We start from the raw sequence: 27,772 nt of genomic DNA on the forward strand, positions 1-27,772 counted from the left end.
AGGAACTAATAAAATGACAAAATATTAATATGTTAATTTTACAATTTTTAAAACAATCAAGATTTCTGCATAAAAAGTTCCTCTATATGCCTGTGTAACATAAAGGAAAACACTTGGGGGAAAAAGTAGTAGAAAAGAAAACTAGTTTTCTACATCATAGGAGAACAGAACTTCCAGATAAAATTCTGACTAGGACTAAATATAGAAACTATGGTTCTATAATTTACAATTTCAAGCAAGCAACTGTCTAAATATTTTAGATTAGATCACACAATTACACTCTCTGAGATCTGCATTAAATGCATAAAATCATTTTGCTTTTCATTATATACCAGAACTTCAAAATTTAAGCCACAATCCCACAAATAATACTTGGCTAACGGCTTTTACTTTTAGACACTGATTGTGCTATTTATAATATATAATGCTGTATTGTATGTTACACGGCTTTCTACAGCAAGCACCCATATCCAAACATTCCTACTTATTTTACTATCTAGTGGGGGAAAGGAGATGTGGAACAAGAGAGAAGGAACAGTTAACATCCTAGAAAACATGGGGGAAGGATTGCAGAGCACAAAAGAGCATGTTTCAACCACTCCTAGACCAGCTTTTCTCACACACTCAACCAAATCACTTGAACTTGTCTATACTAGTTCCACTCAGACTTGGTCTTGAGTGGTTATAAGCAATATTATATGTTGCCATTTCACATAACATATCTATAGGACTCATCATCAAAAAACTACCATAGAAGCAAGGAACACATTTTGGGGCAGAAAACAATGTACCAAGTAAGCTATTCTAATATTTCATCACCGCCCTGGGTTAAGGGGTATAAAACAGAAAGAGGGAGAAAAGAGAATATCTTTTTTCTTTTTTGTTAATACAGAGTCTCACATTTTGTCCCTCAGGCTGGAGTGCAGTGGCTCAGTTATAGCTCACAGCAGCCACAAACACTTGGGCTCAATCAATCCTCCTGCCTCATTCTCCCAAGTAGCTAAGGCTACAGGCACACACCACCATACTTGGCTAATTTTTTTCTTTAATTTTGTAGAGATGGGGTTTCACCATGTTGTCCAAGCTGGTCTCAAACTCCTGGCGTCAAGCGATCCTCCCACCTCAGCCTCCCAAAGTGCTGAGATTACAGGTGTGAGCAACTGTGCTCAGCAGAGAATATCTTTTTAAAAAGATGATTATAAGAAGAAAAATGGGCTGGGTGCAGTGGCTCATGCCTGTAATCCCAGCTCTTTGGAAGGTCGAGGCAGACGGATCACAAGGTCAGTAGTTCAAGACGACAAGCCTGGCCAAATGGTAAAACCTCGTCTCTACTAAAAATACAAAAATTAGCCCGGCATGGTGGCATGCACCTATAATCCCAGCTATTTGGGAGGCTGAGGCAGGAGAATCACTTGAACCCAGAAGGCAGAGGTTGCAGTGAGCTGAGATCACACCACTGCACTCCAGCCCGGGTGTCAGAGTGAGACTCTGTCTCCGACAAAAAAGAGAGAAAAGAAAAGAAAATGTCCTACTTTAACAATACAACTCAGCCTAGGAGAACCATATGAAGCCTCAAAGAAGATACACTACTGAGACAGAATAGAGCAGACAGTCACAAAAGGAAACATTTGAAAATATATGGATATTCTGAAATCAGGTCTTAGACCAAATTACTAACAATAAATACTCTGATAATTTCTAAAAGAGCTAAATATATATGTTACCTTTAATAATTTTGAATAAGGAATTCTGATAGGTATAATTAATTTTCATATGCTTTATTGTCTAATCACTGTTGAAAGATCCTATGATTGAATGATCCACAGTGATTTATCAGCTGATATATTTTGATTAGAACTAAAATGTATACAAGTTCCCCAATACCTGCCATTTATAAATGATATAAAATCTTTCCAAAACAAACATTTGTTAAACACATAGTAAATTTCACACACTGTGCAAGGTTCTATGGGACAATAAAACTGAATACATTACTAATCCTGGACTCAAAGAACTTAGACACCAATCTTTCTACTTTAACTATTACAATAGCCACCTAAATTGATTCTACTGCATATGAGTCTTGTCCCATTCCAACCTACCATTTCTAAAATCTGTTTACATCTGTGGCAATGGAAATAATTTTTAGACTACTTACTGCCTAGTTTCTCAAAGGTTGTCACATAAGCACCTCAACAGGAAGGAGAAAGAGCCTAGGCCCTGGAGGCCTGGAGATGTAGATTCAAACTGCCATAACAAGCCAAAATTTTCTTTATCTAATTCATGCAAATATTACATTAACTCCATAAAACAGCCATATATGATTTTAATACAAATAATGATCGCTTTTCTCCCCTTAGTTGAGTAAACTGACATTCTAGCAAGATGCTCCTTGTTATTTCTGTGTTTTCGCACACCCATACACTAGCAGGCCAAAAATACCTGCAGGACAGAGTCAAAAGCCTTCAGCCACTCCAACTACATTTCCCCCAGCAACAAAGCAATGCCACGCCACAGCCACATCAAAGTACTTGCAACACAACCCTCCTCCATTGCCATTCACTAATGCGCACACACGCGTGCGCACACACACATGCCCCTTAATATTTCATGCCATTCCTGTTCCCTTTCCTGGAATTCTTGTCCCTACTTATCCAACTACTAACAAGCTTGTACTCATCCTGCCAGATTTCACTCAAGTATCACCTCTTCTGTGATGCTGTCCTGACCACACAAAACAGGTAACCATGCTTTCTTGGGTTACCTCTGTACCTCTTATATAGCTATGACAGCACCTCATTTGTTTAGTCATTTTCTTTCTCACTAAGCTAGTAGCTTCTTTTGAAGGCCAGAAGCCTCATAAAATTTATGTTTGTATTTGTAAGGCCCAACAGTGCCTGACAAACAATGGCTATTCAATTAATGTTTACCAAATAAACAGAGAGATAAATGACTAAATATCACTCCCTAAACTCTCCCCTAATTTATTTTTCATCATAGTACTTATAGCCTTCTAACAAACCATAATTCACTTATTATCGTTTTGTGGCTTTTTCACTGATATATTAATAATCCCAGCACGAAGAACAGTACCTGAGGCATAGTAGGCACTCAATACCTATTGAATGAATGAAAGAAATATACTTGGTTATTTGGAACTCATTCTGCTCAGATTATTCAACATAAAATGTGGCTTTTCCCATGAAATATTTTTTCGAAAAAAAGAAATGCCTGTATCCTTGATAATCACAGTAAATAACACCATTTTTATAAACTTTTAATAAAATATATAGTTTAATTATACAACTAGTATATATCATTTTTTAAAGGCTGGGCATGGTAGCTCACACCTCTAATCTCAGTAGTTTGGGAGGCCAGGGCAGGCAGATCACTTGAGGTCAGGAGTTTGAGATCAGCCTGGCCAACATGGTGAAACTCTGTCTCTCCTAAAAATACAAAAATCAGCCAGGTGTGGTGGTGCATGCCTGTAATCCCAGCTACTTGAGGTCTGAGGCAGGAGAATCACTTGAACCCAGGAGGTGGAGGTTGCAGTGTGCTGAGATCACGCCACTGTACTCCAGCCTGGGCAACAGAACAAGGCTCCATCTCAAAAAAAAAAAAAAAAAAAAAATATATATATATATATATATATATATATATATATATATTTCTTTAATGTAGACCAAAACAAAACAAAACATAGATCTCCAGTTAGTGTGGTTTAAAAATTATTGGCTCAGAATTTGACCTATAAAGTAGAATACTTACTTGCCTGGTATCTTAATTGTTTTCAACATAAAGCTTCCCATTATTTTTCCAAATAAATTTTTTTGAATACATTTTTTGTAATGATTTCTGTATCCCAAAAGTATAATAATAATATATTTATTTTAAATACATATTTTCTAATTACTAAAGAGCAAATTGATAATTACTAATTACATGTTTACTAATATTAAAATTCTAGATACTCATAGGTAAGCCTGTGGGTTTTTTTAATTTTTATTTTTTTTTATTTTTGAGATGGAGTTTTGCTCTTGTCGCCCAGGCTGAAATGCAATAGCTCAATCTCAGCTCACCACAATCTCCAACTCCCAGGTTCAAGCAATTCTCCTCCCTCAGCCTCCTGAGTAGTTGGGATCACAGGCATGGGCCACCATGCCTGGCTAATTTTGTATTTTAGTAGAGATAGGGTTTCTCCATGTTGGTCAGGCTGGTCTCCAACTCCCAACCTCAGGTGATCCGCCTGCCTCGGCCTCCTAAAGTGCTGGGATTACAGGCGTGAGCCACCACGCCCAGCCAGTTTTTTAAATTTTTAACAATATATTCCAGAACATTAGTTTTCAGAAAATGCATGAAGATACTTACCCATCCTTGGTTTGATCAGCTACTCCTGCCAAGAGCTGCACGATCTTTGGGTTACTATTTGGATCATTATACAGTCCAAGATAGCGCTGAACAAAGTCTTCTGGAGTCATGTAATGCTCTCCATCAACCTCAGTACTGGCATACTAAAAAACAAATAAATAATGTATACTGAAAAATTATCCAATATCATTTTATATCCAATAGATGTTTTGTGAAAAGGTAAATTATAGGCCAGTATTAAAATCAAAATAAAGATAATAAATGCAGAATTTTTCTCTGGATACTGAAAAATCAAATATTCAGAGTCTGATTTTAAAACATTTTATAGTATTAATATATGCACAACATGTATGAACCTTGAAAACTTTATGATAAGTGAAAGAAGCCAGACACTAAAGGCCATGTATTATGTGATACTATTTACGTGGCATGTCCACAATAGGCAAGACCATAGAATCAGAAAGCAGAATATTGGTTGCCAGGAGCTGAAAGGAGAGGGAGAATGGGAGTTAACTGCTTATTAGGTATCAAATTTCTCTTTGGGGATGATGAAAATGTTCTGGAATTAGATAGTGGTAACATCATAAACATTGTAAATATACTTTAAAAAAAAACACTGAATTGTATACTTTAAAATGGTTAAAATGGTGAATTTTACGTTATGTGAATTTTATCTCAATTAAAAATACACATACTGGTAAGATAAAAGATATGAAAAGACTAAGAAAGGTGAAAGAGCAGCCAGGACCTGAAAGTGACTCCCAGAGGCTCCCTGTCTACAAGAGCACCAGGGAGACATGTAACCTGCCAAACCTTCGAAGTGAAATGAATGAAAAAGGAATAACAAACAAGACCTTTCATCATACCAAGTTCCAGCAGCTGGAAATAGGAAATAAATTAAAATATTCTTTGACATCAGTAATTTTTACATCAATAATTTTTTAAAATAAAGTAATAATAATACTTGCATCAAAGAAACTCATTGAAGTGCTTTATATACTATGGGATAACCAAACATGAACAACCAAAGCTCTTCTCCTTGAGTTGCATCAGATTGATCATTACTTCAGTCACCCAACAAAGCAGTAAGATCAGAACTGAAGAATACAAGGGCTCACAAAATGTCAAGCACGAAAAATTAAAACTAACATCTACACCAGGGCCTGGCCCATCACTGTTAAATTGCAGAACATCCAAATGAAGTGAAAATTCTACAAGTTTTCAGAGAGAAAAACCAGGTCACATATAAAGAATCATGAATCAAGGGCATCATGCTCCTCAACAGCCCTGCTTTTTTTCCCTCAGCACCTCTTTCTAACATACTTTATATTTTACTTATGGTTATTGTCTATCTCCCAATTAGAATGTGTCACAAGGCAAAGAATCTTTGTCTAATTTGTTTACTGATATATCCCAAACACCAAGAATGATGCCTGGCTTATAGTAGGCACTCAGTAAATATTTGGCAAATGAATGAATTGGTAATAGGTACACAAATAACTAGGCAAATCAAAAGTTTGGTAATTTTTAACTATGAGAAATTATTTTTATTGTACAAAAATAGAAAATATCATAATCTATGACTTGGCTCAAAATAAACAGTATTTATAGTCATAATAATATAGATATCAAATGTTAATTTAATAAAAATTATAAATAGGACAGGTGCAGTGGCTCACACCTGTAATCCCAGCACTTGGGGAGGCCAAGGCAGATGACTACTTGAGCCCAGAAGTTCAAGACCAGCCTGGACAACATGGCAAAACTCCATCTCTACAAAAATACACAAATTAGCTGGGCATGATGTCATGTGCCTGTAGTCCTAACTACTCAGGAGGCTGAGGTGGGAGGATTGGTTGAGCCTGGGAGGTGGAGGTTGCAGTGAGCAGTGATCATGCCATTGTACTCCAGCCTGGGCAACAGAGCAAGACCCTGTCTTGGAAAAAAAAATTATAAATATACTGAGAGGAATGTGAGAGGAAGTAGTATAAGGAAGCTAGGACCTCAGCTACTATAACAAAGTCAAAAATGTCTAGACATATCAATATAGAAATGTGAAGGAAAATACCAAAAGAAATAGCTAAGAGAGTTACAAGTGGTTGCTTCTGGGAAACAAGATGGGGAAGAAGAATCAGGGCAAATGATTGTTGGTTTGCTTTCTGGTCAAGTATTGCAAGTGTCTCCATTTGTGGATCTGACTAAACAAAGCCACCTATTCTTTCAATAAGAAAAGAGTTAGCCCAGGCACAGTGGCTCACACCTGTAATTCCAGTACTTTAGGAGGCCAAGGCAGGAGGATCCCTTGAGTTCAAGAGTTCCAGCCTGGGCAACATGGAGAGACCAGATCTCTACAAAAAATTTAAAAAGTAGCTGGGCATGGTGGTGCACACCTGTAGTCCCAGCTATGCAGGATTCTGAGGAGGGAGGATCACTGGAACTTGGGAGGTCAAAACTACAGTGAGCCATGATTGTGCCACCACACTCCAGTCTGAGTGACAGAGCAAGACCCTGTCCCAAAGAATAAAAAACAAACAAAAAACGCCACAGAGACTACCACCCCAAGTGCTATATCAGCCTGCATAAGAAGTAGCCCAGTGGCCAGGTGCAGTGGTTCATGCCTGTAATCCCAACACTTTGGGAGGCCAAGGCGGCCAGATCACTTGAAGTCAAGAGTTCGAGACCAGCCTGAACAACATGGTGAAATGCCATCTCTACTAAAAATACAAAAATTAGCCAGGCATGGTGGCCTGTGCCTTTAGTCCCATCTACTCAGGAGACTGAGAGGAATGGGAGAATCACTTAATTTGTATTTTCAGTAGAGACTGGTTTCACCATGTTAGGCCAGGACGGTCTCGATCTCCTGACCTCGTCATCCACCTGCCTCGGCCTCCCAAAGTGCCGGGATTACAGGTGTCAGCCACCGTGCCGGGCCCTCACCTGCATCTTTGTAATAGCCACTTCTTAGTCTCCCTGTCCCAAGTTAGTTCCTCTCTCCTCCACTCACCTTTCATGTTGCCATCAGGGATAGCACAGATCAGATTATGTCTCTCCTTTCTTCTAAAACTTTTAGTATTGTTCCATGGCTTGCAGAATAAAGTTCAGACTCTTCTGGTTAGCATTCAAAGCATTTGAGAGGTGGGAGAATCACTCGAACCTGGGAGGCGGAGGTTGCAGTGAGCCAAGAGCCAAGATTGCACCACTGCACTCCGGCTTGGGAGACAGAGCAAGACCCTGTCTCAAAAAAAAAAAAGTAGCCCAGCGGTTGCTTGATGACTTGTGCTACAGAACAAAAATAAAAAGAAGTAGCCCAACGTGGACTTTTTTTTTTTTTTTTTTTTTTTACTAATTGGTGCTACCAAAAGCATTCAAGAAATATCACCCCAAAATAAAGTCATGTTCTCTATACATGACTATAAAAGCCATTCTTGAAGGGGTTTTGAGTTTAAACCTTGGCTCTACCACTAACCCTGTGTGAGTCCCTAGACAAGTTTATTGACCTCCCAGGCCTCTAGATATTTCACACACTTACACAATGAAGACAAAATAATCTTTAAAATTTCAAAACCATAAATATATAAACATAGGATAAAGAAAACAATAGGCTGGGCATGGTGGCTCACGCCTGTAATCCCAGCACTTTGAGAGGCCGAGGCAGGCGGATCACAAGGTCAGGAGATCGAGACCATCCTAGCAAACATGGTGAAACCCCGTCTCTACTAAAAATACAAAAAAATTAGCTGGGCATGGTGGCGGGCGCCTGTAGTCCCAGCTGCTCGGGAGGCTGAGGCAGGAGAATGGCGTGAGCCCGGGAGGCGGAGGTTGCAGTGAGCCGAGATCGCGCCACTGCACTCCAGCCTGGGCGACAGAATGAGACTCTGTCTCAAAAAAATAATAATAATAAGTTTCAAAACAATAAGTATATAAACATAGGATAAAGAAAAAGCAAACTGAAAGATATTTATACTAACAGTAAGTAGATTCCATCAATTCCTGTCAATTGCTTCTTTTCTTCCTCTTCTTAACATGTACGAGACAACTGGACATGTTCCACCAAGATCACAAAACCACCAGAGTTAAGAACACGCAGGAGCGAGGAAAGGCACAATATGAGGAAGACTGCTGCAATTGGAAAGAAGGATGGATACAAGGAAGTCTTAAAACAGAATGTAAGGAGACTGACAAGTTAGTTACTAGTCAATTACTAGTTACTGTTACTAGTTCCGTCCACCAGTAACTAGAATATGAGTTGCAAACAATGGCATGAGAAATATACTACGGGAACCAAAAAGGAGTGATTCATTCCCAGGACTGGTGGGATGGGGCCAGAGAATGGAGGGAGAAAGGCAACACTTGGAATGGACCTTAAAAGTTAAATCCAATTTCAATTGCAAGTGGAGAGAATGAGTACTTCAAACTAAAAACAAAAACACAAAAAACTAATGTGAACAGATGTTGAAACAAAAAATACCCTTTTTTCTGGGAGAAGGGTTAGTTGGAGAGAAATACGGTAATAAAGAGAGTGTATAGAAATACATGTAGTAGAAAAGGCAGTTTGAGACCAAATGGTGGAAGACTTTGAATGCTAAACAGAAGAGTCTGAACTTTATTCTGTGAGCCGTGGGACACTACTAAGTTTAAGAAGAAAGGAGAGACATATCTGATCTGTGCTATCCTTGATGGCAACATGAAAGGTGAGTGGAAGAGAGAGGAACTAACTTGGAACAGGGAGAGTAGTAAGTGGCTATTACAGAGATACAGGTGAGGGCAGGATGCAGTGGCTCACGCCTGTAATCCCAGCACTTTGGGAGGCAGAGGCAGGCGGATCACGAGGTCAGGAGATTGAGACCATCCTGGCTAACACGGTGAAACCCCGTCTCTACTAAAAATACAAAAAATTAGCTGGGTGTGGTGGCACACACCTGTAGTCCTAGCTACTCGTGAGGCTGAGGCAGGAGAATCACTTGAACCCGGGAGGCAGAGGTTGCAGTGTGCTAAGATCGCACCACTGCACTCCAGCCTGGGCGACAGAGCAAGACTCCGTCTCAAAAAAATAAATAAATAAATAAAAGATACAGGTGAAAGAGGTTGAGGCCTGAACCAACACAGTGGGCATGAAAAGGAAAAAACAGTGGGTACTTTTACCTATTGCTAATAGCTTTTTATTTATTATTTTAATAGTATTACATTCATACCATTCAAAATTCAGAAGGTAGCAAAGAATATACAGTGAAAAGTCTTCCTCCTACTTCTGTTCAATTCCCCACCCGAGAGGCAATTGATTTCTTATGTATCCTTCTAGAGATGTTTTATGCATAAACGAGTAAATTATATATATGTTAATATATATACACCCAAATATATGTGTGTATATATGAAATTCTTATTCATTTCTTTTTTATATAAATGATAGCATACTATTTATACTGTCCCATATATCTAGCTTTTGTCAAATTCAGTCCTTTTGAAAAGAAACTTGGCAATATACAGGTACATATACACAAGTATACATTATATATAATCATAAAAACGCTCAAATCCTTTGACAAGGAATCCTGGGCCTGACTCCTGTGAAAAATTAAAAAGAAGGAAAAACTAAACACAAAATACAAAGTAAGAAAACACTAGGTCAGGCACAGTGGCTCACGCCTATAATCCCAGCACTTCTTTGGGAGGCCAAGATGGGCAGATCATCTGAGGTCAGGAGTTCGAGACTAGCCTGGCCAATATGGTGAAACCCCATCTCTATTAAAAATACAAAAATTGCCCAGCCTCAGTGGCTCACACCTGTAATCCCAGCACTTTGGGAGGCCGAGGTGGGCAGATCACTTGAGGTCGGGAGTTCAAGACCAGCCTGACCAACATGGAGAAACCCCGTCTCTACTAAAAGTACAAAATTAGGCCGGGCGCGGTGGCTCAAGCCTGTAATCCCAGCACTTTGGGGGGCCGAGATGGGCGGATCACGAGGTCAGGAGATCGAGACCATCCTGGCTAACACAGTGAAACCCCGTCTCTACTAAAAAAATACAAAAAACTAGCCGGGCGCAGTGGCGGGCGCCTGTAGTCCTAGCTACTCAGGAGGCTGAGGCAGGAGAATGGCGTGAACCCGGGAGGCGGAGCTTGCAGTGAGCTGAGATCCGGCCACTGCACTCCAGCCTGGGCGGCAGAGCGAGACTCCATCTCAAAAAAAAAAAAAAAAAGTACAAAATTAGCCGGTATAGTGGCGCATGCCTGTAATCCCAGCTACTCGGAAGGCTGAGGCAGGAGAATCGCTTGAACCCGGGAGGCGGAGGTTGCAGTGAGTCGAGATTGCACCAATACACTCCAGCCTGGGCAACGAGAGTGAAAATCTGTCTCAAAATAATAATAATACTAATTAGCGGGCATGGTGGCAGGTGCCTGTAATCCCAGCTACTCAGCAGGCTGAGACCAGAGAATCTCTTGAACCCGGGAGGCAGAAGTTGCAGTGAGCCGAGATTGCACCAAAGCACTCCAGCCTGGGCAACAAGAGCAGAACTCCATCTCAAATTCAAAAACAGAAAATACTAGAGATGGGATTATGGTGATCTTTGTTCTCTCTCTTCACAACTGCTTGTGTTGCTTCTTTGTTTCATTAACAGATGACAAAAGAGGGGGGAGCACACGAAAACATTTCAGAAATTTTGTATTAACAAAATTTGGCAACAATTGTTCTTTTTGCCACAGAGGTGTCTATTCTCTAATATCTGAATTTGACCTCCAGGACTACAACCACTAAATAGAAAACATAAACACACAATAAAAGTGCTCTGTATGTATGGCATCTACTTCATAGAATACTATGCAGCCATAAAAAAGGCTGAAATCATGTCCTTTGCAGCAACGTGGATGCAGTTGGAGGCCACTATCCTAAGCAGAATTAATGCAGAAACAGAAAACCAAATATCACCTGTTCTTATTTAAAAGTGGGAACTAAATATTGGGTATGAGGCAGGAGAATGGGGTCTGGAGGCCGTTTCACACCAACTTCCTAGAACTAAATTGAAAGGAAAACCCTAACTTTCCACACCTAAGTAACAAAAGGACCAGAGGCTACTCCCTTTGCAAACCCCTACCTTTTCTGCACGGCAAATTGGAAATTGGCTGTTCACAACCAATCAGACTGACTGCAGGCAGTTTGCATATAAGTACCACTTCGTAACTTCATAACTTTCCTTTAGCCTCTGATTGGTTGCTTTCTACAGCCAATCAGATGTTTGCACAGGAGTGTGTCCTTTACAACTTCACTTCAGCCTCTGATTGGTTGCAGAAAGCAACCAATCAGGCCGATTGTGGGCCACCACTTCATTTGCATGAGGTAAGCACCAAGGAGCCAATGGGAAACCTCTAGGAAGTATTTGGACCTGAGAAGATTCTGTATCCAGGCCCTTAATCCGCTGCTCATTGGCTCCCACACTGTGGAGTGTACTTTCATTTTCAATAAATTCCTGCTTTCATTCTTTCGTTGCTTCATTCTTTCCTTGCTTTGCTGGGCGTTTTGTCCAATTCTTTGTTCAAAATGCTGACAACCTGCAGTCAAGACCCTGGACAACTTGCAGTCAAGACCCTCTACCTGTAACAGGTACACATGGACATAAAGACAGGAACAATAGATACTGGGGACTATTAGAGTGGGGAGAGAGAGAAAGGGCAGGGGGTGGAAAGATTCCTGTTTGGTACCATGTTCACTATCTGGATGACAGGATCAACAGAAGCCCAAACCTCAGTATCACACAATATACCTTTGTAAGAAACCTGAACATGGACCTCTTGAATCCAAAATTTAAAAAATTTTAAAGTATACTGTATGTATGGAATCGCCAAGATGTCAATATTCTTGACTTTAAAACTATCAGGAAATAGAGCAGCCTTAGCATAAACCACAAAGGACACAGCGGCTAACAAAGAAAACAAATTCTTTAGTTGACATGTACTGAAATAGGCTGTGCCAGTATCTGGGGTTATAAATGATACCAAAGAACCACTTACCCTGAGGTATTTTGCCAGTGTTTTCTCCAGCTCTCCTAGTCTATTTTAACTTAATTTTCACTGAAAGATAGAGTGAACAGCTTAGAGGAAAAAAGTCTTCTCCCATCCATAAGGAGTCAGTACTTGACTTCTACAGGAGACAGTTAACTAATTAACTCATTAAATTAGAGACAATTACTTGGCAATGTCTGTAAGCCTGTTGCCTGAACAGCAGAACCAAAGAGGGAGTTTATATCTGAAACTAGAATCTGTCTACCCACAGTCAGTCAAAAATGCTAAAATATTTTAGGTATTATGCTAATAAAGCTGGTACCTCAAAAATTGGTGATATATTTAAATCAGGGGTCTGGGTTTTGTTTTTTTTGGGAAACAGGGTCTCTTTCTGTCACCCAGGCTAGAGTGTAGTGGTAGGATCACGGCTCACAGAAGGCCTTGACCTCCCAGACTCAAGTGATCCTCCCACCTCAGCCTGCTGAGTAGTGGGGACCACAGGTATGTGCCACCATGCTCAGCTAAGTTTTTCAATTTTTATTTTTTTGTAAAGATGGGGTCCCACTAGGTTGCCCTCCCACACACACATACATACTTAGTATATCAAGCAATTTAATAGTTTCATAATATAATTTTCATTTTGTTCCTGTCTTTTCAAAGGATGAACTAAAATGACTTTAGATGAAATTACCCAAGTATGTCTATACTCCAAGTAACTTTAGAGTTCATCATTTGCCATTTCAAAGATATCTCTTAAGCAGTTGTATTCCCTCTTGGGCAAGAAGTCAAGGACACACGGAAGACATTGACATAAAGTAGTTGACAGTATCTGAAATAGCTTGTCCATTTTCTTTACTAAACTTTTTCCAAGCCAAACTCAAGTATCTGAAATATAAAAGAACATACAGCTTTGACATTTCCAGAAATATTTAAATTTACATTGAATATAGTTAGCATGTGCTTGGGAAAGCCTTAGCATTCTAAAGCTTGAGAAATAAAATAGATCTTATGAGAGATTAGAATCCTCATATATTTAATCAAAATTATTGTCTATAAAAGATGGCAGGGTTTCATATATAGATGTGTATCATAATTACACTGAACTACCTCTAGCTCCAAATGAGAAGATCATGCCATTTAAAAATGTTTTGCCTACCAAGCCAACAGATCAACATACCAAGGCTTCAACTGACTGTAATAAACTGGATAGCAGTACCTCCTTTGCAATTTACCAAATTTAACCTTATGTGACCTTTAGGATGTATGCAACTGGCTGGGCACAGTGGCTCACACCTGTAATCCCAGCACTTTGGGAGGCCGAGGTGGGTGGATCACGAGCTCAGGAGTTTGAGACCAGCCTGGCCAACCTGGCAAAACCCCATCTCTACTAAAAATACAAAAATTAGCCAGGTCTGGTGGTGGGCGCCTGTAATCCCAGCTACTCGAGACGCTGAGGCAGGAGAATCACTTGAACCGAGAAGGCAGAGGTTGCAGTGAGCCGAGATCCTGCCACTGCACTCCAACCTGGGGGACCAGAAGAACACTCTGTCCCGGGGCGGGGGGGAAGGATGTATGCAACCTATATTATTATATTAACTACACATTACAAAGACTGACACACAACCCTAAATTTCCACTAAGAAAAAAAGGTTAACTTAAAATTCAATGATTTGAATGAGTATAAAGCCCAAATACTCTAAATGATACCAATTACTTGTTTAAATAGTTTGAGTTCATAAACAGATCATTTGATGTTTTATATCTCTAAAAGATATTCCAGAGACTATAAAGAAAAATTCTGATGTGTTAGGACTAGAAAACTGGTTACTTTTAAAAAATTATATGGTATTTCAAGATTAAGGATTTTTCAAGTATGCACACAAAACTAAGGCAATATATCTAGAAACACTACTTTTTAAGCCAAAAATCTGCTAAGATCAAATCTTTCAGGTTATTTTGCATTGATTTTGAAACTGTGTGCCAGCCACTATGCCTGCTGCCCAGTACTGGGGATGCAGAGATCAACAAGACACAGTGCCTGTTGTCAAGTAGCTCAGAGATGATGGCATGATGGACACTAAAACTGGGTCAGAAAACTTGGGTTCTAAACTCCTGTGCCATTAACTCGAGAACTTTTGGGCAAAACATGCAGATTCTTGGAGCCTCTTCTTTAACAAGGGTTTGCAGAAAAACTGCTGTCCTATTGTGAGGCAAAAATGACACCTTGAACACCAAAGTACTTCAAAATTGTAAAATATAATATGAAATAGTTACTGTAAAATGCTTAGAAACAGAAAAGCATAGGATCTCAATTTCCCTCCTTGCTTAGTGAATTTTTCTGCTTTTGCCCAAACATGAAGAAATTACTGTTCTAACCTTTCATCTCTCTCCAAGCCAAAGTTTCCCTGGGTTGGCTGCCAGTATTTCTGGGCTTACCACGAGATCAGTCCTGACTGGTCTAGGCAGCTTTATCTCTGTCTAACCAACATGTGGCTGTAATATGAGTCAAAACAAACTGTTCCTCCATGACTTTGTTCCAACTGAGATGAACTGACATTTTCAGATCTTAACATCCTTTCAATTTCAGTAACTCAAATGACAATGTCATGAAGTTTAGTAACTACAGATATCTCATAGAGCATTTCCCACAAAGAAAAATGAATTATTTGAACAATAAAAGAGGACAATATGTACCAAAGCAAGAACTGAGCATATGAAGCTAGTTCTCTTACTGTCCTTCACTGTTACGGCTCTTACTTCCAACGGAAGCCAAATTTAGTCGGGAATGCATGCCCTTTCACTACACAAGCACTCTGCATAAGGAGCAAAGACCACAGCAGATCTGACACACAAACCCTGTTAAACAGTACAATGTGTAATTTGCCTTATCTTATTATGTTAGTTCAATTAGAATAAAAGAGCATTCTATCATAAATACTTTATAAGAAAAAAATTATTTTAAACACATATGGCCACTTGGACTTTTTAACAACTTTATTAAGCCATATTAATTTTTTAAAACAGGGATTTTAGTAATGTAAAATTTTTCTGATGTTACTAAAGTCAACTACCTGAGCGTTAGGGAAAAGCAGTTGTATATATCTAATTTTGATTAGCACTTTCAGTTGCATATTTTGGATAAACTAGAAACAAAACATTTTACTGATTTTGCTAAAAAAAAATTCTTCAGTGCTCTGCCTTCCTAACTCAGACTGCTTCCATGAATACTATGTGCTTATTTTTGTTGTTGTTTTAATATATTTTCACTGTCCACTACAGTAAGCCCTACTGAATTATGCAATTTCTAACACAGCAGGGAGGTCAAGACCCTTATTAATCACTGAAATCAACTGAAGCTACCATAATAAAGAAGATCTACCAAGACAATTTTCCACTCAAAATAACCAAAAACCTTGGAAATAAAATAATGACCCAAAGAACTCAATAACTGGAACTAGAATACTTCCCAGGACAGATTAAGTTGAGTAATTAATTTGCATCATTTCTTAAATAAATACTTTCGTCTCTTGGTCTATGTAACCATGGGAACATACAAGGAGCATATATATGTATAAGCTTGGGCAAATCACATCATTTTGACAATGAAGGTGCTGCTCCTAGGGGGATGGAATGCCTTAATGTTGATAAGCCTTGATTAAATACCAAGATTTTTACCAAAGAGAAATAAGGACCTTTAACATAGTAGGGTGCAGAAAGTATTAAAGGATCTAAGAAACAGATCAACCAAATGCAATGTATGAACCTAGCTTGGATTCTGTTTTTAACAAAGCTACTTAAAAATCTATGAAACAATCAGAGAACTTCAACACTCAAAAGAAATTGATGACAAGACATTTTTTAGGTGTGATAATGGTATTATGATTTGGTTGGTTTTTCAGAGTCCTTATCTTTTGGAGATACATAGTGAACTATTTATGGATACTGCAAGATGATGTCTGAGAACTGCTTCAAAATAAGCCAGTGTGGCTGTAATACAGATGAAGCAAGGTTAGCCATGATAATTGGTGACAATGGAATGACAGATAGATGGTGATTCATTATACTGTTTTCTCTTTTTTTTTTTTTGTATGATTTTAAAGAATATTTATTAATTCAGTTAGAATTACAACAAACCTTTTTTAAAAAAATTTCAAATCATATTTTATTTTTTTGAAATGGAGTCTCCCTCTGTCACCCACGCTGGAGTGCAATGGCACAACCTCAGCTCACTGCAACCTCCACCTCCCAGGTTCAAGCAATTCCCCTGCCTCAATCTCCCTAGTAGCTGGGATTACAGGCATGCGCCACCACACTAATTTTTGTATTTTTAGCAGAGACGGGGTTTTACCATGTTGGCCAGGCTGGCCTCGAACTCCTGACCTCAAGTGAGCCACCCACCTCGGCCTTCGAAAGTGCTGGGATTACAGGCATGAGCCACCGCACCGGGCTCATATCAATTCGTATTTTAGATTCAGAGGGTACATGTGTAGGTTTGTTACAAGGGAATACTGTGATACTGAGGTGTGAGGTACAAATGATCCCATCAGCCAGATAGTTTGCATAGTTCCCAATAGTTTTTCCACCCTGTTCCCCTCCTTCCTTTCTCCCTCTAATCATCCATGGTATCTATCTGTCATTATTCTATTTTCTCTAGATTCGTATATGTTTGAAATTTTTCATAACAAAGTTTTTTAAAAGGCTACAGAAAAATAATTAAACAATTCTTTACAAACTAACATACCTGTATCTCCAAATAATAATAAGTTAAAAAGGCAAATTGCATTAAAATATATAAAGCAAGGCTCTTCCGTTTATTGTATATCCTTGAACAAGTTACTTAACCTTTCTGGGGCTTAGTTTCCTCACCGGTAAAATGGGAATATTAATAGTACCTACCTTATAGAGTTGTTCTGAGGATTAAATATGATGATTTACATAAAACACTTAAAATAGTGCCTGATACATAACAGTGACACAGTAAGCATTAGCTATTATTGTTTATGTTTTTTAAAACCACAAAACCCCATATTTTCTTTTTGTTGTTGTTGTTGGTGTTGTCTCACTCAGCCACCCAGGTTGTAGTGGAGTGGTACGATCTCAGCTCACTGCAACCACCGTCTCCCAGTTTCAAGTGATTCTCCCGTCTCACCCTCCCGAGTAGCTGGGATTACAGGCACCCGCCATCACGCCTGGCTAATTTTTGTATTTTAGTAGAGACGGGGTTTCACCATGTTGGCCAGGCTGGTCTTGAACTCCTAACCTCAGGTGATCCATCCGCCTTGGTCTCCCAAAGTGCTAGGATTACAGGTGTGAGCCGTCGCGCCTGGCCAAAATTCCATATTTTCTATGTAAATGTATGGGGAAAGATCAGAAAGTAACACGACCAAGAACAGTGGTTACCTCTTAGGTGGCAGGGAATTATTGGCTTTTGGGGTAGAGCTCAGGAAGGACTTCAAGCCTTCAGCTTTATACAGAATGTTCTATATCAAAACAAAACAAAACAAAATGTATTAATGTAGGGATGTGTAATTTAAGTAACTCTAGGCTATGAGTCCTTTAAAAACAGGGATGCCTTATTCATCTTCATACCTCTAGCACCTTGCACAGTACCTGGCTCTTTGTAGGACAATCAATAGCAATCTGTGTTGAATAGAGCTGCTGAAAATAATCAGCCATGGGATGGGAGGGGTAGGGTGAGGACAGAAAAGAAGATGGGGAGAGGAAGATCACCATAAGAAAAAGACTAGAAAGAAGACTGAGAGGTATCTGAAGAAAAAATGAGGTGAGGATACATTTCTTCTTCAGGGGTCCTAATTTTGGTTATTTTTTGTCATTTCACTTAAGGCATTTTTGCAGATAGTATAACAGCTGCACTGGAATGTTCTAGAAAGCTACCAAATACAGCAGTGTTGACTTGGAGGCACAGAATCTCTTGCCATCTCTGTCTCCCAGCCTCCCTGAGTCACCCCTAGGCTTCCAGGTGAATGGGTAGGGTTTTAATCTGGGGATGCTCCATATGGCAAAGCCTGTTTGAGAATGAAGCTAGCACAACAGAAACCGAAACTAAGAGATGAGAGGTACATGATCCCTGGTGATAGCAGTTAAGCTCCTGACCCACTCATCGCTACAGCCAGTACATTCTAGCCCTACGCATGTTTAACCAAAATGCCTGTCACTGAAGACTGAAATAGTACTGACTAACATCTTTTCAAAATGTGTGTTTCTTCCAGTTCTAGAAACCCAGTGCTGGCCATAGTAATGGTTTCCGTGGAAGATGCTTTCAGAAATTTCCACAGTACTAACGGAAATCTGCACAGAACAGGGAGGTGGTGAATTTAAAAAAGAAAAGAAAGCTACGCACAAAAAATAATATGTATTTCAAGTCTGTGTCTTGGGATTTCAGAGCCTATGGTTGGACTGTTACTCTTTTTCACGTCCAGACTGAGCAAATGAAGTTTCAGAAGAAAACGGCAAACATCTTCCATGGTCTCTCGGGTCTCCCAGCCTTAGACTGTGACTATACAACATCTTAGAACCTCATAGACTTGGGAGAAATAGGTATTTGTCAATAACTTCAGATGGATGTCTCAAGAATGTAAGTAATTAACTGATTATATGTACATAAGCATAAATACATATTAACATCTTAGTCTCTTGACTAGGTCCAGCACAGTCATCTGGAGAAGACAAAAGACTCAGATCTTACTAAAGAAACAAACAAACAAAACACCCTAATCTCAACTTAGAAGAGAAGGAGGCCGGGCGCTGTGGCTCAAGCCTGTAATCCCAGCACTTTGGGAGGCCGAGACGGGCAGATCACTAGGTCAGGAGATCAAGACCATCCTGGCTAACACGGTGAAACCCCGTCTCTACTAAAAAATACAAAAAACTAGCCGGGCGAGGTGGCGGGCGCCTGTAGTCCCAGCTACTCAGGAGGCTGAGACAGGAGAATGGCCCGAACCCGGGAGGCGGAGCTTGCAGTGAGCTGAGATCCGGCCACTGCACTCCAGCCTGGGCGACAGAGCGAGACTCCGTCTCAAAAAAAAAAAAAAAAAAAAAAGAAGAGAAGGAAATAGATAAGGAACTAAGCTTTACTTGGTTCTGCATAGTTTACATATTATTTTATTTAATCTTTAGAACATCTCTATGTGCTAGGTGTAGTAATCCCTTCTTAGATGAGAAAACAGGCTCCAAAAGTAAACACCTAAAGCCAAAAGGTTTCAAATGAGGATTCAAACCCAGGTTAGACTACAAATCCCATGTAGGCTCCAGGTACATTCTGCTGCCTCCTGGATGAAAAGGAGTTTCATCCAGCTCAAGATGTTCTAGGAACTCTATAGACGGGAGGACATTACATTGAAAGAATCAGCCGGGTGCAGTGGCTCAAACCTGTAATCTCAGCACTTTGGGAGGCCGAAGCGGGAGTATCACCTGAGGTCAGGAGTTCGAGACCAGCCTGGCCAACATGGTGAAACCTCATCTCTACTAAAAATACAAAAATTAGCCAGGCAAGGTGGCGGGCACCTATAATCCCAGCTACGTGGGAGGCTGAGGCAGGAGAATCACTTGAACCTGGGAGGTGGAGGCTGCAGTGAGCCGAGATCACACCATTGCACTCCAGCCTGGGCGACAGAGCAAGACTCTGTCTCAAATAAATAAATAAAATAAAATAAATTGAAAGAATCACTGTCTACTCAAAGCAGTCATCCATAAACAAGCACAGAAATGTATAAGAAACAGTTTCTATTGCAGTATGATCTATTTAAACTGTAAATGTAATCATTCCACTCACAAGGTGAACAACTTTCAGTGGTTTTCATGCTGGTGTTAGAAAAAAATCAAAATTTTTCTTTATGGTCTACACAAGGCCCTGCTGGATGTGGCTCCTTCCACCTCAGCTCTCACTGGTCATTCCTTTCTGTTTGTTGAACACATCAAACCCTTTTCTATATCTAAGCTTTGTACGTGTGAGCCCTCTGGAATTCCCTCCACTTCACCCTCATTCCCTCTTAGCTCTTAATATTGCCTCCTAAGGGCCCTTCACTGACCACTCTCTCGAAAAATGATTTTAAAAACGATGGCCCTTCTCATCATTCTGTTTATTTCCTTGCACGTGTCACAATCTGTAGTAAGCTTTTTTTTTTTTTTTTTTTTTTTTAAGAGATAGGGTCTTACTCTATCACCCAGGCTCGAGTGCAGAAGCATGACCCTAGCTCACTGTAACCTCAGACTCCTGGGCTCACATGATCTTCCTTCCTCAGCCTTCCTAGTAGCTAGAACTACAAGCACGTGCCACCACACCTGGCTAATTTTTTTTCTTTCTTTTTTTTTTTTTTGTAGAGACAGAATCTCATTTTGTTGGCCAGGCTGGTCTCAAACTGCTGGCCTCAAGTGATCCTCCTGCCTCAGCCTCCCAAAGAGGTGGGATTACAGAGATGAGCCAGTGTGCCCAGCCAATCTGTGGGCCTGTTTTTTTTCTTCCTGAGATTGAGTCTTCCTCTGTCGCCCAGGCTGGAGTGCAGTGGCACAATCTCAGCTCACTGCAACCTCCACCTCCCAGGTTCAAGCAATTCTCCTACCTCAGCCTCCCGAGTAGCTGGGATTACAGGCACCCACCACCATGCCCAGCTAATTTTTGTATTTTTAGTAGAGACGGGGTTTCACCTTGTTGGCCAGACTGCTCTCAAACTCCTGACCTCGTGGTCTGCTCTGTGGGCTTTTTTTATTGTCTACCTTACCCATAGAATGTTAGGTTCTAGACTGGGTATAGTGGCTCTCATCTGTAATCCCAGCACTTTGGGAGGTCGAAGCAAGTGGATCACCTGAGGTCAGGAGTTTGAGACCAGCCTGGCCAACATGATGATACCCCATCTCTACTAAAAATACAAAAAAAAATTAGCCAGATGTGGTGGCACACACCTGTAATCCCAGCTACTCAGGAGGCTGAGGCAGGAGAATCACTTGAACCTAGGATGCAGTTGTTGCAGTGAGCTGAGATTGCACCATTGCACTCCAGCCTGGGCAACAAGAGCAAAACTCTGTACCCCACCAAAAAGAAAAAAAAGAATGTGAGGTTCTACCTTCACTGAAGTCCTTTGTATTGTCCCTACCCTGACTAAGCAGCTCTATATTATCTCTATAAAGGTAGAACCTAGTAAAGTGCTTAGCCTGGTACATAGTAGGCAATTAAAAGTGTATTGATTGGCCAGGCGCAGTGGCTCACACCTGTAATCCCAGCACTTTGGGAGGCTGAGGCAGGCGGATCACGAGGTCAGGAGCTTGAGACCATCCTGGCTAACACGGTGAAACCCCGTCTCTACTAACAATACAAAAAATTAGCTGGCCGTGGTGGCGGGCGCCTGTAGTCCCAGCTACTCAGGAGGCTGAGGCAGGAGAATGGCATGAACCCAGGAGGCAGAGCTGGCAATGAGCCGAGACTGAGCCACTGCACTCCAGCCTGGGTGACAGCGAGATTCCATCTCAAAAAAAAAAAAAAAAAAAGTGTATTGATTGGTAGCAGAACATCACATGGCATTTAATAACACTAATTTTCAATTATTTTTGAATCCTTCTGCTTGATTCAAGGACAAAGTCTCACCATCCTGCTAGTCTGCCTTTAATGCCTAATACTGTTTGTTTTTTTAACGAGAACGCTATATAGTTTATGGTAAATACTTTCTAAAGTATTTAGAAAAGGCTGGGCATGGTGGCTCACGCCTGTAATCCCAGCACTTTGGGAGGCTGAGGCAGGTGGATCACCTGAGGTCAGGAGTTCAAGACCAGCCTGACCAAGATGGTGAAACCCCGTCTCTACTAAAAACACAAAAATTAGCTAGGCATGTGCCTGTAATCCCAGCTACTCAGGAAGCTGAGGCACGAGAATTGCTTGAATCCGGGAGGCAGAGGTTGCAGTGAGCCAAGATTATGCCACTGTACTCCAGCCTGGCAACACAGTAAGACTCTGTCTCAATCAATCAATCAATCAATAGGTTATCATATTCAAGTTCCATATTTCTGAGGAACTGGTGAAGACCCTCAATTATAATAGCATGGTTAATAAAACTGTAGATCCTATTCTGTGTGTCTCATACTGGGTTTATTCAATCCAAATTATGCTGGGAAATCCTCTTGTAGCTTCAGGCTCTGAATTGCTAGATTCCTCCTTTTTAAATTACTCACTTGCTCAAAGCTTAATACATACACATTGAGACTATTTCTATTTTCCTCTTTATTCTTCCCCCAAGTTAACAACCTAGTATTTATCCTCTCATACCTTTCTCAGTCTCAGTGCTCATTAAATCATACACAAACATATTATACGTAAACATTACACACAACATATATAAAATGACTTTGTTTTACAAATCAGAATCATGCTATATATACTTATTTCCATCTTTCTCACTTAATAGTACATTGAAAAATTTCTCTAAATTGGTGGTCTAGGCCTAACTCATCCTTTTTAGTATCTACATAACTTACACGGTATGGCTATTCCATAAGTCTTCTATCACTCCTCTTTAATATAATAGCTTTTTTGTTTTGTTTTGTTTTGAGACAGTCTCACTCTGTCACCCAGGCTGAAGTGCAGTGGTGCAATCATAGCTCACTGCAGCCTCAACCTCCCAGGCTTAGGTGACCCTCCCACCTCAGTCTCCCAAGTAACTGGGACTATAGGCTCATGCCATCACACCCAGCTAGGTTTTTGTATTTTTTGTAGAGATGGGGTTTCGCAATGTTGCCCAGGCTTTTTTTTTTTTTTGAGGAAAAATTCAGTGCTGCAGTTAACCCTGTACACACACACACACACACATATATATATATATATATATATATAATTTTTTTTTTTTTTTTTGAGACAGAGTCTCACTCTGTCACCCAGGCTGGAGTGCAGTGGCGCGATCTTGGCTCACTGCAACCTCAGCCTCCCAGGTTCACGCCATTCTCCTGCCTCAGTCTCCCGAGTAGCTGGGACTACAGACGCCCGCCACCATGCCTGGCTAATTTTTTGTATTTTTAGTAGGGACAGGGTTTCACCGTGTTAACCAGGATGGTCTCGATCTCCTGACCTCGTGATCCACATGCCTTGGCCTCCCAAAGTGCTGGGATTACAGGCGTGAGCCACTGCATCTGGCCCTATAGCCTTATATTTTTACAAATATTTTTATGTCTCTGGGATAAATAATCCAAAAGAAAATACCATTGTTTGTTCAAATGATGTTTTCTTTTTATTTTAAACCACTGTCAGATTGTTTTTCAGAGTCTTTGTTTCCACAAATACTGTATCACCCTTTAATACTTGATAATCTTATTGTTACTCTAATATTGTGGTACACCTTCCACACTTTTGGAAACACAGCCCTAATGTATATTTCAACAAAGAGTAAGGGTCTCCTGCTAAAAGCCCTGCTTTACTGCCTTCTCAGCCCCAGCCTACTGCCAAAAATAAGTAAAATACATAAATTATTTGAATAAAAGAACATATCTTTCCATTAAAAAGTAATGTTATTAAAAACTCTAAGGAGGAATCGCTCTTTGCTTTACATTAACAGTATCTTCTCCTCTTTATTCTCTAACCTAAAATAAGACAGGAAAAAAGCACATTTTCATAATTTTGTATGGGATATGATCTTCATTGTTACACTGGTGATAATGAAAAAAGAACAAAATTAAAATAATATTTGAGGTCTACATTTCAGTAAATTTTTGATCTGGCAAATATAGTTGCAGTCTTTTTTTTTTTTTTTGAGACGGAGTCTCACTCTGTCGCCCAGGCTGGAGTGCAGTGGCGCGATCTCGGCTCACTGCAAGCTCCGCCTCCCGGGTTCACGCCATTCTCCTGCCTCAGCCTCCCGAGTAGCTGGGACTACAGGCGCCCACAACCGCGCCCGGCTAATTTTTTGTATTTTTAGTAGAGACGGGGTTTCACTGTGGTCTCGATCTCCTGACCTTGTGATCCGCCCACCTCGGCCTCCCAAAGTGCTGGGATTATAGGCGTGAGCCACCGCGCCCGGCCTATAGTTGCAGTCTTAACATATATTGCCTTTATTATACAATATACCAGCAAACAAAAGAAGTCTATTAACAAGAGAGAGATTTAAAAATAATTCATTTAAATGTTTTTGATAAATCTGCTTTGCCACAAGGGACAGACAAAATTAACTCTTCATTTAGAAATTTGTCAGACTTATAACAAACGGCCTGTGATGTTCCTGCTGTCCCACCTCACCTCCTTCTTCGCTGCTCCTATCGTCTCCTTTTGCTACTGTATACTGCTGATGTAGCTAAATTAGATCAATGACAGTGTGTGGGTGAGAGAGGTTAAAAGAAGAAAGGGATAAATCAAAAAATGACAGTTGTAAGGGTGGTAATGGTAAAATCTTAGCTTGAACCAGTTGTAAAATTACAGCACAGCCTAACACATAAGAATTCATTTGTTGTACTCCAATTTCATGAACTTAGCAGAATGAAGGTGGGCAGAAAAAGGCAGACTCTTAGTGCATATTGTTGTTGTTGATGTGTTTTAACTAATAGAAACATAGCTCATCAAAACTTGAGAAGCAATGAACACCACAGGAAAAATGAACCTATTTCCCTATATTCAAAATAATAATGCTTTACTCTTACAAAGCCCTGCTTATGAACTCTCGCACCAATTCTCATATAATTTCACTAAACATAGATATATAGATAAGTCAGTTGCCAGTTTCTTTTCTTTTTTCCTTTTTTTTTTTTTTTTTTTTTTGTTGAGACAAAGTCTTGCTCTGTCACTCATGCTGGAGTGGGTGATAACTCATTACAACCTCGAACTTCTGGGCTCAAGTGATCCTCTCATCTCAGCTTCCAGAGCAGCTAGGACTACAGGCATGTACCACCACACCCAGCTACATTTATATATATATATATATATATATATATATACACATACACTTCTTTTTTTTTTTTTTGTAGCCATGGAATCTCGCTTTGCTGCCCAGGCTGGTCTTGAACTCCTGGCTTCAAGTGATCCTCCCACCTCAGCCTCCCAAAGCACTGGGATTACAGGTATGAGCTGCCGCACCCACCTGATATACCAGTACTTTCAAATAAGAATATACACATACACATTTTTTAATTTTTTTTTTTTTTTGAGACAGTGAGTCTCGCTCTGTCACCCAGGCTGGAGTGCAGTGCCACAATCTTGGCTCACTGCAACCTCCCTTCCTGGGTTCAAGCAATTCTCCTGCCTCAGCTTCTCTAGTAGCTGGGATTACAGGCGTGCGCCACCACACCTGGCTAATTTTTTATATTTTTTACAGAGACAAGTTTTCACCATGTTGCCCAGGCTGGTCTCGAACAAGTGATTCAACTGCCTCAGCCTTCCAAAGTGCTGGAATTACAGGTGTGAGGCACTGCACCTGGCCATTTTATTGTTTTACAAATGACTTTTGACCTATGACTCAAAAGTTTAACGAAATATTCTTATTTGAAAGTAGGAATTTTTACTATTTGTGAACTTAGACAGTTAATGCCACAGATCTATATTTTACAAAGAGTTTTCAACTGTATTCTAAAATTTAAAATTACATCTCTTTATAGTCTTTAAGTAGCTCAAATAATTCTAAACTCAAGTGACCCCAAAATCCTCCCCAAACTAAATCATACTAATAACAGAATAATCTACATTTTAACCTTTAATTACACCCTTTTTGTGAAACTCCTACTTTAAACTTTCATGGGACCATTCTCCCTATTTCTCCTCCTCCTCCTTCCCACTTCAATTGGAGATATCACTTTTAAATCAGCCCCTGATCCTCTGCCTTGCTTTATATTTTTAATTCTTTTAACTACAAGGAATTCATCTACCACCTGCACAAATTTGTATCTGTCCAAATCCAACTTTAACTTAGTGAGATACATTTGTTTAGAAACCAAACTAACCCCACCCCCCCAAAAAATTATCCAAATAGATGCCTTATCAATTAACATCTATCCTAAAACTGACAGGTTCACTACTTCTTCCCTTACTTCCACATTTAATACCAAATTTGACAGATTCTTCCCTTATAAGTCGCTGGTACTCTCCTTGCTTTTCATTTCCCCAGTCATCAGCCACTGTAGGTCATTAATTCTCACAAGTATTATTTCAATAGCCTCTCAGCTGATCACCTAACCTACTTCCAATCTCTTCATACTTTATCCAACATATACAAAAAGCTGCCAAAATTCACCACTTCAATTTGCCTACTTGGAAACCCACAGTGGCTCCCTACTGTTTCAAATCCAAATTCCTTGGCTAACTATTCCAGACAGTTACACTGCAAAGAAACTTTTAAAATTTCATCACCTAAGTAACCAGATTTTTTTAAATTTCTTAACAAATACACCGCCATTATCCCCTGACATACCTCTGTCTTTCAAATGTCACCCCATTCAATATCCTACCAGTAGTATAAGGGTATGGGTTTGGGCTTTGGAATTGATTTGAATCTGGGCTCTACCACATAGTCTGAATTAATTGACACTAATTTAACCTCATCTATATTACAAGGATATTAAACCTGCTTCATAAAGTTGTTATGAAAACTAAAGTATCCTTAAAGCACTAGGCCAATCTCAAGCACACTCTAAATGATCAATAAATGTTAGCCATTGTCAATATTATTACACAGCCACTATGATGTAGGAAGCCAAACTGATTGCTCTACCACAGGTTAGTCTTTTGCCTTCACTATTCTTGATTCCCTCAACCACAGGCCATTGGAGATGGAATGGGCCTCAGAGAGCAGCTAGTCCAATCACTTGTCCATCAGCATTTAGGTCTTGGCTCTATTCTCTCTCTTGATATTTGACTTGGTGTCTGCTACTGAACAGTATTTGAAGGGGTGGCCTGCCCCTCCACACCTGTGGGCGTTTCTTGTTAGGTGGAATGAGAGGCTTGAGAAAAGAAATGAGACACAGAGACAAAGTATAGAGAAAGAAAAAGTGGGCCCAGGGGACCGGCGCTCAGCATACAGAGGACCCACGCCAGCACCGTCTCTGAGTTCCCAAAAAGGGAAGTGACAGGATAATAAGATCATTATAGGGAGAAGGTTAGCAGTAAGACAGATGAATAAAGATCTCTGTGACATAAGTTTAAGGAAAAGTGCTGTGCCTTGATATGCATATGTAAACATCTCCATAAACCTTTTTAGTGCATAAAGAGCAGCATTGCGCTAGCAAATCCCACCTTTTGCCCTAAGGTGGTTTTCTCCTTTCTCAGTAAACAGAACATACAATCGGGTTTTACACCAAGATGTTCCATTGCCCAGGGATGGGCAGGAGACAGATGCTTTTCTCTATCTCAACTGCCAAGAGGCCTTCTTTCCTCTTATACTAGTCCTCCTCAGCACAGACCCTTCACGCGTGTCAGGCTGGGGGACGCTCAGGT

General features: G+C 40.1%; 1 protein-coding gene across 5 annotated transcripts in view; it reads right to left on the reverse strand.

The window, feature by feature from the left end:
• LOC105483242 (solute carrier family 25 member 12) overlaps positions 1–27,772 on the reverse strand; it is a 227,773-nt gene that overhangs the window by 82,947 nt on the left and 117,054 nt on the right. For 4 of the 5 annotated variants that reach the window (XM_071072930.1, XM_071072929.1, XM_071072932.1 and 1 more), the window contains exon 3: positions 4,369–4,511. In XM_071072930.1, the coding sequence (XP_070929031.1) occupies positions 4,369–4,511 (143 nt within the window). Of the gene's footprint in view, positions 1–4,368; positions 4,512–8,336; positions 8,358–27,772 lie in introns of those variants that run through there. The other variant, XM_071072933.1, reaches the window with a different exon arrangement.

The sequence above is a fragment of the Macaca nemestrina genome, chromosome 11, assembly GCF_043159975.1.
Source record: "Macaca nemestrina isolate mMacNem1 chromosome 11, mMacNem.hap1, whole genome shotgun sequence".
Classification (NCBI taxonomy): Eukaryota; Metazoa; Chordata; class Mammalia; order Primates; family Cercopithecidae; genus Macaca; species Macaca nemestrina.